Genomic DNA, 13217 nt, shown 5'->3' on the forward strand with positions numbered 1-13217 from the left:
TGTTATCTCAGCAAACTCTGGTATTTTCTCTTATGCGTCTTGTCTCCCGTAAGGAATCTTCACGGCAGTTCAATGTCATTAAAATGTATTGATTTCGATCTCGTTGTTAGTATAAAGTCTTGTAATCAGTCAGTCGTTTCGTATTCTATATCTTGTTTGTACGTAAGGGAAGTTTGTGGAAGGCATGACTACGCACTAGACATGCATGTAATTCGATGTTCGAACAGGTATATCAAAATGGCCCTATATAGAGTAGGTATAACTGATGTATGATTGATATCAGAGTAAACACCATTATAATAATCTTGTTAAGCTAATTCACACATTTCTCAACTCTACATTTTGTGTGCGCATACGATGTGCCTGATATTTGTAAATGTCTGATCAGAGAAATGAAAGTGACACGTGTACTGATTAAAGGGACATTCCAGACGATTTTCATAATTTCACATCATTTAGTACATAAACCAACAACTCCATGTATAGATTTGTGGAATTTATTGTGGTTCTTGAGCAGAGACACAATACTTTGAAAAAATCTTAAACAAATGACAGTGAACAAGGATGATGACATAGGAGGTTCACATATTTCAGAAATGTAGCAGTGTAATTCCATTACAATAGCATTTACTTGCGAGTTCACCTGTGTATAATCTATGCATGCCTTCTTCTTTTGTTTTGCTTCCTTGAGCCCCAACTGATGCATTCTTATGGTGAGCCATGTCATCATCCTTGTTCATTGCAATTTGTTATAAATTTTGAAAATATTCTTATTCTTTATCCCAATTCTCACAAATTCTGAAACTCTGTCCTCAGTATAACTAATTTATAGTTGTTCGAATGTAAAAATCTTAAAATCATCCGGAGGTCTCCTTTAAGAATAATTCACTTTAGTGCACAGAGCATGGTCGATGGTATCAGTGTTCATTTGTCTGTTTGTCTGTTCACCATTGCTGACTGTTGTTTCGTACCTACCTGTAAATGCCTTGTAGTCAATCATGGCTGGCATATCCTCTCGCGAAATATATATTAAAAAAAAATCTAAATTCAGCTGAGGGTATATTAATGTACATCTATACGGTACTGTCTTTGAGTACATAGTATGTCCTTTACATGCTCCTAGTATGTTAGTGCGTATGTATCTCTCTGTGTTCTACTTTCATGTTTCTTTTAGTCTACGTCTGTTATCTTTTTTTTTTCTCTCTCTCCCGATGTACCTAGTTTATACAAGCTTATTGGCTTTTCAAAAGGTTTCTCCCACAAACATTAGTAAGATTTAATTAATTGCATAGACACTTCAATTTCTGTTTTCATTCCTCAAAATCATTGCCATATTATTCAGCACCATAGAGGCCTATCCAAGATTGAATCTCTTTTACTTTGTATTGCTTACATCAAAATAAGTAAGCTCTATTTGAAACCGTCTTCCGTAAAAAATTGTATAGCGTATCTATCATTAACAGGAATGTTACAAAATCCAATGTGTTCATTTTATGTCATGTTTATAAGTGAATCGGACTGAAAAGCTCTAGTCGAAGTGGCGATTATTAGAGAACTTTGCCTACCTAGAATATGGTAACCTGCCTATAAGATATTATTAACGACTATTGCTTCACATGCCACAGAAAATACAATGTATCATACATTGCAATTTGTGTGTGTGTGTGTATACATATATATGTATATATATATATATATATATATATATATATATGAAAGGTTTGTTTGCAAAAACCGATAAGTCCATTTTTGAAGATTTTGAAGTACGATATCTGTCATAAAGTACAAAATAATACCTTTTAAATGATATCTTGGTCACTACATATAAAGGCATATTTTTGAAGTTATGGTCAAAAGAAGCAAAAATTTTCTTATTATTCTCTTTGTTTTTCTTGACTTTTAATCGCAAATATCTCCATTTGGCAAATATGGACTTATCGGTTTTTGCAAACAAACTCTTCATATATATATATACATATATATATATATATATATATATATCATCAAAATATGAAAGTTTTGCGTCGGTATTTGATATATAGATATCAAGAGTAGAAACAGTCGTATGAAAACGCTCCTACAGTGTTTATATATGTATATTTATATACATATATATATTTGTATATATATACACATATATATATATATATATATATATATATATAGATATATATAAACACATACAATATACATGATATGTACGTGTGTGTGTGTGTGTGTGTGTGTGTGTATGCACAACATGAGAGTATATTTTTTAAGTAATCAGTTAAAAGCGGCAAGTTGCACTCAAAGTTCAGCTGAAATGATTGCACGATCTCACGCTCATGGAATAATACAATAAATTGACTCAAACTTTATTGCGTATTCACAATTTGTTTATAATACATGTATAATTTCTCCAGTAATAACTGACTGATATGATATAAATGCAGGGAATTTATTAGCTATGAGGGAATCTAACATGAGGTCACTACAAAAGTTATCTAGCTTTGTAAACAATCTATATGGGTTGATTACAGTACTTGTATATACACTTAACTACGATCATTAAAATGCAAGAACGTCAGACCTGTACGGCAGTACCTTGATTCTCAGTGCACTCGTCAGTTCAAATTACGCTGAGGCTGTTTCATGCATTCGGTAAGGTCCGGTGTAACCATATAAAATGATTACGATGATGATAATAATGTGCGTACTCGTTTTATATTCTGCTTCCCGAGGACTATGTCAGATTGTCTTGTTGCATTATTACTATGATTTTCACGACTCACGAGGGGACTGCATTCTACAAGCTTGGCTTTTTAGCAGTCCCCTCCATTTCCGACCTTTTTTTTTCTTATGATTCAGTCACATTTTGCCCATGTATTTCTTCAACTAGTATGTTTATTGATTCATGTAAACAAATGAGGTGTATCTAAATTTCATTTGGAAATGTAATAGTTACATTGTACTTAATTTGTTTGTATGAAATTGTCATATTATGCTTTGGCCGGAAATGAAATAAAAATGAAATGAAATGAAATAATGGCAGTGATTATAATAGTAGTAATTACAATAATAAACATATATAGAATAAGAATGAAATCATAACATAGTAATAATGATAATAATGATACAGAAATAAGACTACCACATTAAGGTACATGTGTACGAGACGAACAGAATTTGACAGATACATCCCTTATAATCGTTTACAAAATTGTTTACGCTGAGTAAAATCAAACATTTGTTTGAAAAACAAAAATTAAAGAATACCAGTAATCTTGCGTTTCATTTTCATCCGCGACAGGTGAGGTATGTTACTGTTATAACTTGTACTTGAAGTCATACTGGACCTGTTTTATGCAGTTTTGATTTTCGTGGGTTTGCAAATGTGGGCTAGTACCTTTAAAACCTCATTTTATAAAGTATGGATTGCGGCATCATGCGATGAACAGATATAAAGCTTTAAAATAGAACAACAGCAGGACAACATCTATTCAAGAATCCTTTCCTACAGGGCGACTGAGCATTTGGGTAAAACATTCGCTGTTAGACAACATTCGTTGTTTGTAAATGCAACGTAAGGAACCATGTGTACGTACGTCGAAAGCAAACTCTTTTTTTTCGGATTTGCAAAGCAATCATCGCTTTGTTCTATAGTACGTCTTTCGATTACTTAACGGTCACGTACGGTGAGGTTACTTTCAGTTGAAAAGTAAGAATTTGACAAATAAACAGATGGATGCACATACGAAATGAAAAAAAAAAATATATGAACATGACTAATTCCAGAAATTGCAGACATCATGTGCAGTTTTCCCACCCAAAAGTGTCAGCATTGATTTCTTCCTACACAATTCTAGCAATTAATACTATGACTACTTTGCTGTGAAATAGCTGGCTGTTTCAAGCAGAGATGTATGGAACGAATGCGGTCACATCGTAGGCAACATCATATGAACAAATCCGTTGTTCGTAAGTGATTTTCGGAGCCCATCTTACATCCTTTTCCAAGACACAATCCTTTCACAGGCAAATCATTTTATCTCGATAGCTCGAAAATTCATAATAAAATAGTTGACAAAGAGTTATAAAAATCATTATGTGTCAAACCGAGTGATTGTTGATGCCACACTCTTCTACAGATACACGTGCATTTGAGTTCGACCCACAATTAAAGTGGAAATCCACCCCAAAAATAAAAAATCTTCAAAAGAAAGTGAAAAGATTTCCCTAGAATGATACGAAAATGACAAAAATCGGATAAGAAATAGCGAAGATATACATTGTAAAATTTCACCTTTTTTTTGGGGGGGGAAACACCTTTTGACCAGTCCCTATGAACATTCCAATGAGCGAGTTGATGATGTCATACCCTCACAATTCTTCATGTACGTTATATGATATTCGGAAAGTTGTTATATTTGGCTAATACGAGTAAAAGCATGTTTTCATACCAAGATAAGTTAGAGTTAACATTTGTTCTCTTTTATTTTGGGTTATTTCAAGGTAAGTTTTATATTCATACATCTGAAATATGAGATTTTTGTCATTTCTGTAAAATGAATAAGAAATTGTGAGCGCATGACAACGTCAACTTGCTCATTTGAATATTTGTAAGGATTGGTCAAGAAATGTTTTCAGAAAAAGAGTGAAATTTCAAAATATCCTATCTTCCTTATCTCTTATCCGATTTTTGTCATTTTAGGAACGTTCTGTAGGGAATATTTTTCTCTTTCTTTTAAAGTTTAATTATATTTAAGGTTGATATCCTCTTCAAGTGGGCATCTCACTGACTAGGAGACTCGGTGACGACCTGGTGGCGACTCGAGTCTCGCTGGTCACAGAGAGATCTCAACGACGTCTCCACCACGCCTCCTGCAGGTTAGCTGGGTCTCCGGAGAGTCGCTGGAAAATTGAATATGTTCTATTTTCGGAGAATTTATTTTCTTTCCCGTGTCCAGCTTGTCTCGTTGACGTCTCCACAACGTCACCTATAAACGATACCGAAACAAAATTAATTTTGTTCGTGACTTCTCCGAAACATCTTCTCTAACTTGTGGAGACCCATACCTTGTTTATAGATGCCTCTGTGGATATCGGCTTGGAGTAATTTGATAGAAGAGCGAAGACAGATTCGAGGAAGCTGAGAATGCCGATGAGGGCGTCCATCACTTTTCTCGGTGACTGTGAAATGGAAGTAAAAGCAAGATTACCACTGGCAGTACAGTGTATTTGAAACCTCGTCCAGAAATGCTACAAAATCCCAATTGTGCAACACTTTCGGCAGCATCTGAAACAGTTTCATTATAAGATTAACTTGAATGGTATACATTAAGATATTAAGCACTGGGGCACCATGTAAAAGTTAGTTTTACTTAATGGATGTAGCTTGACATGCTATGTGATTAGGAGTTGATTATTTTGTGCAGTCATTCTTTCACCAGTCAACTGCATTACAGTGGACCCTCCATTTGAGGCATATAATAGATTTTATATGATTGCATTGGACAAAAATAGTATTGGCGCCCGACAGCAATATGACACATAAATGATTTGCGTAGGCTGCAACGTCTCAGTAGGGTTGTTTGTATACGAATTTTGCTTGCAAGAAAGGCATAATACTCATAAATACAGAATACCGCAGATGATATGGCAAAACCACCGTAGAAAACTTGAATGAAAGATATCATCAAAATAGTGGTGTAGATATGTGGTATTAAATTGTTTTAATCAATTGCCATGTCAAGTCTTTATTTTAGGGATACGACGAGTTTTTTAGTGAATTTTGAGCCTCTTCTGATCTGTATGCATCTGTGTTATGGTGAATAAGTGGTATAAATTACGTCGTCCAAGAAGTTGAGGTAATTGTGTACAATGTGGAATATGTGACACGATATATCGATCACAATGAATTCTAACAGTCCAAGTAACACCAATTCAACTTATGATAAATTCTTGCATTTTCTTCAATTCAAACCATATTTGTTTTCCTTTTTATTATCAACAGAATATACAAGGTATTATTGATTTAAACTGGGCATGAATTTGAATAATACACAAGAAGCAAAAAACAAAAGAATTATAACAATTAAAAACACACACACGAGATGAGTTCTTCCGATACGATAGTACACTCTGGCTTGGATAATGTTACCATTAAAAATCATTTTAAGCATCGATTATAGAATTCATACCAGCAATTTGACCAGAACTAAAGTTAGCAATGTAGTTCATCATCGGGTCACTAATACACAATGTTTTACCTATATACACTGAAGAGATTCACAAAGTGTGGCGAATTTTATCTAACAAATAATGTTTGTTACATGGAGCAAGTAGTGGAATGAGAGCATTTAAAATGATAGCGCCATAATGGAGCTTTATTTCAAACCCTTCGATCTGACTATAAGGTTGATGGCTTAATAAGAATTCACCTGACAGTGATTTGATACGAACTGATCTGATTTGGTTTGATTTGGTTTGATTTGATTTATACATAAAATGCATAAAAATGAGTCATTCTCTACAATGATAGTTAAAGGTATACAAATTCAATAAATGTTGTCTTTTTTACTAATAACTATTTGCACTACACTCGTTGCCTATCTGTAGGCCTATGGTGAGTCAATATCTGAACGATGCCATGTAACGGCATAACCTTTACAAATAAGGACTATGGCTATAACAGGGGTGATTCATAAAGCTGTTCTTTAAGTTACGAAGGACTTAAGAGCGATTGGTGATCAGTTCTTGTGCTGAATTATGGAAATTCTGGTAAGTATAGCACACAGAACTAATCATCAGTCGTTCTTAAGTCGCTTTATGAAATACCCCAGAACATACAATGGAGATTCAAATCATTGTTATATCTCAAAATAAGATATAAGGTTTCTTGTTCAATGACATAACAAAGTTATCAGAATCTTAATAATGCAGATCATGATGTTCATGATGTTCATATGGTCTTCATCCTTCACTAGGGTACAATTATTTTCCGGTACGAATATTATTACCCAAACAGACGCTTTCAAGTTATTTGAAAAAAAAAAACGTGTTAGTAGGTGATATTTCCTTAGAAAATAGTCACTTTAGTATCCACAGACAAGATTGACGTATTTTATGTGGTATAAGTGAATCATTTCGAAGTTGAATAATGGTATTAATAAGCTATAGCGGTATGGGAATGAGGCTAAATGGAGTGTGAGACTAACTGTTGAAGATATTGTTATTGAAAACTGTTGAAATGGCACGACATTATTCAAAAGAAAAATGCTCCCTTATGCAGCATTGTTATACGCTACTCAGCACGCACACTGAACTTGAATAACGCTCATGCAATTACATTTCAGCACAGCTTTTGGCTGCGGCGGAAAATAGCAGCTTTTGGGTCACAATAAAAATCGTAGTTCTGCACTTGATTGAAGATTGTTTTCCGTGCATTATAACATGCTAACGGTCAAATGTATTCCTAGGTAACTTTCAACCAAGTCTTTAGTGAAAAGACATTGTTAACGATACTAATGTTCCACTTCACATAATCCGCAACATTTGAGACTTCGGCAAACTAACCAGCAGAAGTGTGCTTGGCGGGACGGAGAGACGTGCTCACTTCTATTGCTCTTCTTTACAAAAGGATCTCGTATATAAATCTCGAAAGGGTGCGTTGCATGGGTCGGACTATAGGGTCTCCTTTGGAGAGCTAATATGACAGCTTTGGCCCGCTGACAGGTTTGTCGGATCGAGCAAAACGTATCCTCACGTTGGTTTATATATCTCAGTCTTTGGGTACCGGTGACCATGGTGATGGAAAGGAAATACGACCTAGTTGTGCTACTCATATTGATTGTTTCAGCGCCCCGTGCGACTGAAGGTAAGTGACGCTCCGTATTACCTGCACTCATTCAAGTTCAACGTTTTCAGGTCTTTAGATAGAAATGTTACTGAAAGGTAGATGTGAAATTAAAAATGCAACGAGAATGCCATCAGATATCATCAATGATAACTATCACATATTGTTAAAAAGGTTTGGAATATGGAAAGTAACCATTCCGACATTTCATTTCATTTCATTTCATACGGTGTAGGTTTTGATTAATCACACACACACACACACGCACACACACACACACACACACACACACATAAAACAAAAAAAAATCAGCGAGCACTTGCTGTGGGAAGCGTAAATGAACGTTAACTGTTTGGTATGCAATATATCAGCGCTGAGTGTTCTCAGTGTTATGGTTTTTGGAATTTCTTTTCCACTAAAACGTATCCAAAATAAGAAAATATGTCAAATCAAGGGGACTTTGGAACACAGTTGATTTTGTTCAATAAATAAAATATGAATGAATACAAAAAGTAATGATATAATAACAACTATAAATAAAATGTAGCGAAACCAGATTACTGAGTATGAATAAACGGATGTGTAAGATTGATAAAAAAAAAAATGATTGTCTACTTTATTCATGATTCAAAACAAGCCTACTATAACACGAATCAATCTCTCTTCCTGAAAGATTATGCAAACAAATAATACCACACGGGTTAAACGTTATAGGAACGAAATACGTTCCCAAACACATCGTGTATTTTGGAAAGAAAACATTTACATTATATAAGACGACTTTACCAAGCAGCGGTTTCACAATATTATCTTGCAAAATGTAGGCCACAAATTTCAAAATCAATATCAGACACGCCATGCTTATCTACAGATTCTTTCGCATCTGGAATTGTGCTCTCTTTTTTCTGAAGTTTGAAGTTTCAAGTTTGAAGTTTTTATTAGCAACAACATTTTGAACATGTACATATAAGAATGATAACACAATCGTATTTACATACATAAATCCAATGTACTTACATGTTACTCCTTGACAATAACATGATTAAATGATGATATTTGAGAGTTAAATATGATATATGTAGCATAATTCTACAAAGTTGCTGTTGTTAACAAGGAAACCAAAAGTTAGCACAAGTGGTAGGCGAGATTGGTCACCTTGATCTTCGTACTAAAAGCTAAATTCAAACGAAAAATCATTACATGGTTAGTTGAAATGACTGTGAATATTCATACATGATTCATTTTCTAACATAGAAAACTAATAATACTTGATACAGTATAATATCTCTCAGAGTAAGAAATCTGAAAGGCATTGACGAAATGTTGATCTTTTACGTTGTTCACGCATTTATTGTGGCAATGTGTTCCAAACTTTTGGTCCTAATTTAGAAAATCAAAATTGTCCCTGTGTGGTTCTAAATTTTGGTAAGTACAACATTCTTCTTTTATTTGTTCTTGTCCTGTAAGTATGATGCACAATTTGGCAATAGTCATTATACAGAGGGTGCGGAATAGTTCCATTGCAGATATCGTATATAAATGTAAGAACTGAGAAATTATGTCACCTAACAACATCTAGAAGTTTGAATCGTTGGAACAATGGTTCTGAATGTGTTCGTAACAACGAAAATTTTATCGTTCTCAGAGCCATTTTTTGAGAAATATGGTTACAATTTAAGTGAGATTTATAAGTACTGCCCCATACCTCAAACCATATAATGACCAACTTCTGTGCACGAAATCATTTAAACAACTGTTTTGTTAGAGGATTATCTAAAGCATCTGGACCACGCAGATGATTATGTATCCCCCGAATGATCAAGGAATGCATTCATTTTTCGCCAAACCTTTTTGCATTGATATTGTATCATTCAGTCTTAGCTGTGAAAATAAAGAATTACAATAATCATTCCATTGTTTTAAAAGATAATCCTCAGTAGGTCTATATTTCATAAGATCTATTGCAATTGTCTTTCTGCACTCGCCAAGCTCGTAGAAAAAAAAAAAAACCACAATATATACCAGAGGTATTATACCTATCTGACAATGAAAACTTTCTTGATTCCTAAACATATCAGAATCCGAAAAAAAAAAAAATATCTGTTCAATCTTATTGAGTGCTATCCATTTTTCTGGTTGTATTTTGCACCAATTTCAAAAAAGTAACTTTTGTTGTTGAGTTTCTATGGACATATCGTAGGCATTTTTCACCATGGATTATCACACTTTATATCTGTGAAAATATATATATATCACATTGCATGGCTTATTGAGTTTGAATCTAAACGCCTGATGGTGACTTTTGGTGAACCACATGGATAATTTTGGGGCCTCTTTTCTTTTTATCATTTATGAATATTATATCATCAATCGTGCAACTTTCATTATTTGCTGATGATAAAATTGCATTTTACTCAAATAAAGATCCCCCATATGTGCACTTATCATCTCAATGAACAGTTGACTGTAAAAACGGTAGGGGCATGCAAGTGTAACAAAATGTTATATATATGTTAAATTGCAGAAAAACAAAATATATGATATTTCCTGCTAGAGGTAGAAAAATGTGGTCTATACCTCTCTTGATAGAACTGATGGTTCACTAAAGAATTCATGAATCATTTACCTTGAAGTACCCATGTCTCGAATATGCGTTCTACATTGTCAAGAAGCATTATGTAGATGTTTTATCCAATCTCAAATACCTTCCAGTATATTGGTAAATATCTATTATGTAAAAACTATTTTACCCCATCACAATGACTTTAATGAACTATTTGTGAATGCATACAGGGTAGATATTAACAGAATTGATCATACAGGTCTAGAAACGTGCTTTACGCGCAGTGATTTTCAATGTGAGTTTAAGTGGTGTCAAGGAATGGAATGACGGTGATGTCCAATCTTGTTTGTACTACACTTTCCATATTCAAAGAGGCTTTATGCAAACATCGTGTATTCAATCAGATGGTTTCAATAACTAACTGCTTCCAGTAGACTCCCCTCCTTCCTTTATGTTCTGCTATCTCATATGCATTTCTGGTGTGTGTGTGTTAGAATGTGTGCAAATATAACTTTAAAGGGTGTGTACAGTTCTGGTCGAGGTGAGGATTTAGCTTTTAACATTTTGCGAGATATTCAGAAACCACTCTATGAGATGTCAAAGAGTATGCAATTCTAGAGGGTATCAGAAGTTTATTCATTATTATTTGTAACTGGTTTCATCTTTTTGTGTGTGTTGCTTACTCTTATAGCATGAGAGAGAACTAAAGGACAGAAAAAGCGAGGCAAGGAGAAGTGGAGTCTATAATGTAACTACTGAGTATGTGGTCATGCAGCCATCGATACCATCTGTTTGAATACCCACTATGTGATTCAATATCTCGACACACCCTGTAACGTCATAATTGAAATGCATTTTAATTTTCTCTGTCATGATTATAAGTGCTGCATTTTTGCTAAATGAATTAATGAATGAGTGAAATGAAAGGAATGAGAGTGTCCCTAGACGATAGATTCGTATAAATGTATTATAAAAGAAAAATAAAAATATATATATATATACGTTGAAAATTCACGTATTGGCTCAAATATAACGAAGAATTAGTAATGCATTATTTTGCCGATAAAGAATGAGTTTATTAGCCTCGAAATTTCGGTGGCCTCCACCTTCTCCAGGGGAGAGTTTCATGAAGCATTTCGTCCGACAAAGTTGTCGGACCAATTTGCTCTCAGCCAATCAGATGCAAGGATTTCTATAGCTTGTAACAGTTTGTCAGAAAAATATCCGACCAAAACGCTTCATGAAATGCCCCCCTGGAGTCTCGACGGGGAATGACGTGAAGAGCGCGCACTCATATACAGACTTGGTTGCTATGAGAGTGCGCACCCTTTACAATGATGATGCCATGTAGACCCAATGTAGTCATGGCACGCATTATACAACAGTGCATGGGACTGCATTCTCATTACCAAGAGTATAATTCCCGGGCGAACTCCGGGAGGTAACCTTTGAATCTTGCATGTCTTATTCAAAGCATGCCTTAACAATAGGTGGGTGCAGTATAACAATAACATTTTTTTTTTTAAGTGATCATGCATGAAATACAACGTGGCTGTACAAACTCAAGCAAAACGGATCATGCATGAAATACAACGTGGCTGTACAAACTCAAGCAAAACGGATCATGCTGGAGATAAATGGTTTTCAGTCGTTAGCTCGGAAACTGTAATGTGTATAGACTTACTTTGATATTCATATGGAGTACATTTTACATGAAAGTGGATCAAATTAAGTAGTCATATGATATGTTTAATTTTATAGGTTCAAATTTCTTGTACGTGCATGGATACGAGTCATAACAAAATCATTGTCAACTGTTTTGTTGAAGCGGAGGGAGGTAAAAATAAGGAGCAGTGTAAAGGCCTTGATTATTTTGACCCTTCCCAGGCCCAAGGAATGTACCCCCCCCCCCCACATAATTTCTTTATCATTATGATGTATCACTGTCATGTTTACATGCTTACATCTTAATAGAGCGAATCAATTAGCATGCAAACTAAAAGGTTAATAACTATTCTATGATAGTTGTAGGCCTATACTAATGTATGCATACAATGACACAACCTTAGATGATACTTTGTTCAAATTTCCATCGTGTAGCATCAGTGGTAAACACTGCCCCCAACGTTCGGGGATGGAGAGGAGAAGACATCCGACTGCGGTGTGACTTCCCGGAGAAACCTTTCGCTGTTTTCTGGGTCATGGAGAGTACAAGTATGTCGCAGCTACAGCGGAAGATGACGATGGCTAGGTTCATCGATGGGAACTTTGAAAGCGTGGAAGAACGTTTCGACATCGACAAAAACTTCAGCCTAGTCATCACCGACCTAACCGTAGCCGATGAGGGTCGTTACTTCTGTCAGGTGGTGCTTCAGAGTTTTGAGAACTTTGAAAATTCCACCTTCTTGACGATTAGCTGTAAGGGATATTTTCTATTTTTTCATAGATTCAAAATCCGATCATTTTTTGTTAGATAACAACATCGTATCGTTTTCACTAAAACTATTTTACTGGTCAGCATTCATCATGAGGTGTGATTGAATTGAATTGAATTGAATTGAATTGAATTGAATTGATAAGGTTTATTGTTCCTGAAATTAGCAGCCCAGAGGCTGAAATACATTCAGTTTACAGAGTACATGTATATAGATAAAAAATCACAGTGCTTCACAAATATCATTTGAAGATGTTTACAATAAACATATTGAGAAATTATACTTAAAATCATACAATTACTAATCTAAAACAACAAAAACATACATACATGTATACAGTACAACAACAGAGAAAAAAAAAACCTATTCAATACAATCACTTTCC

The 13217-nt window shown here is 34.6% G+C and overlaps 1 protein-coding gene across 1 annotated transcript in view; it reads left to right on the forward strand.

Moving 5' to 3' along the window:
* The first annotated feature begins 7782 nt into the window (after positions 1-7782).
* The window catches only part of LOC140239772 (uncharacterized), a 52503-nt gene continuing 47068 nt past the window's right edge, over positions 7783-13217 (forward strand). The window contains exons 1-2 of the mRNA XM_072319593.1: positions 7783-7855; positions 12498-12815. Of these exons, the coding sequence (XP_072175694.1) occupies positions 7783-7855; positions 12498-12815 (391 nt within the window). The remainder of the gene's footprint in view (positions 7856-12497; positions 12816-13217) is intronic.

This window comes from Diadema setosum, chromosome 16 (genome assembly GCF_964275005.1).
Source record: "Diadema setosum chromosome 16, eeDiaSeto1, whole genome shotgun sequence".
Lineage (NCBI taxonomy): Eukaryota > Metazoa > Echinodermata > Echinoidea > Diadematoida > Diadematidae > Diadema > Diadema setosum.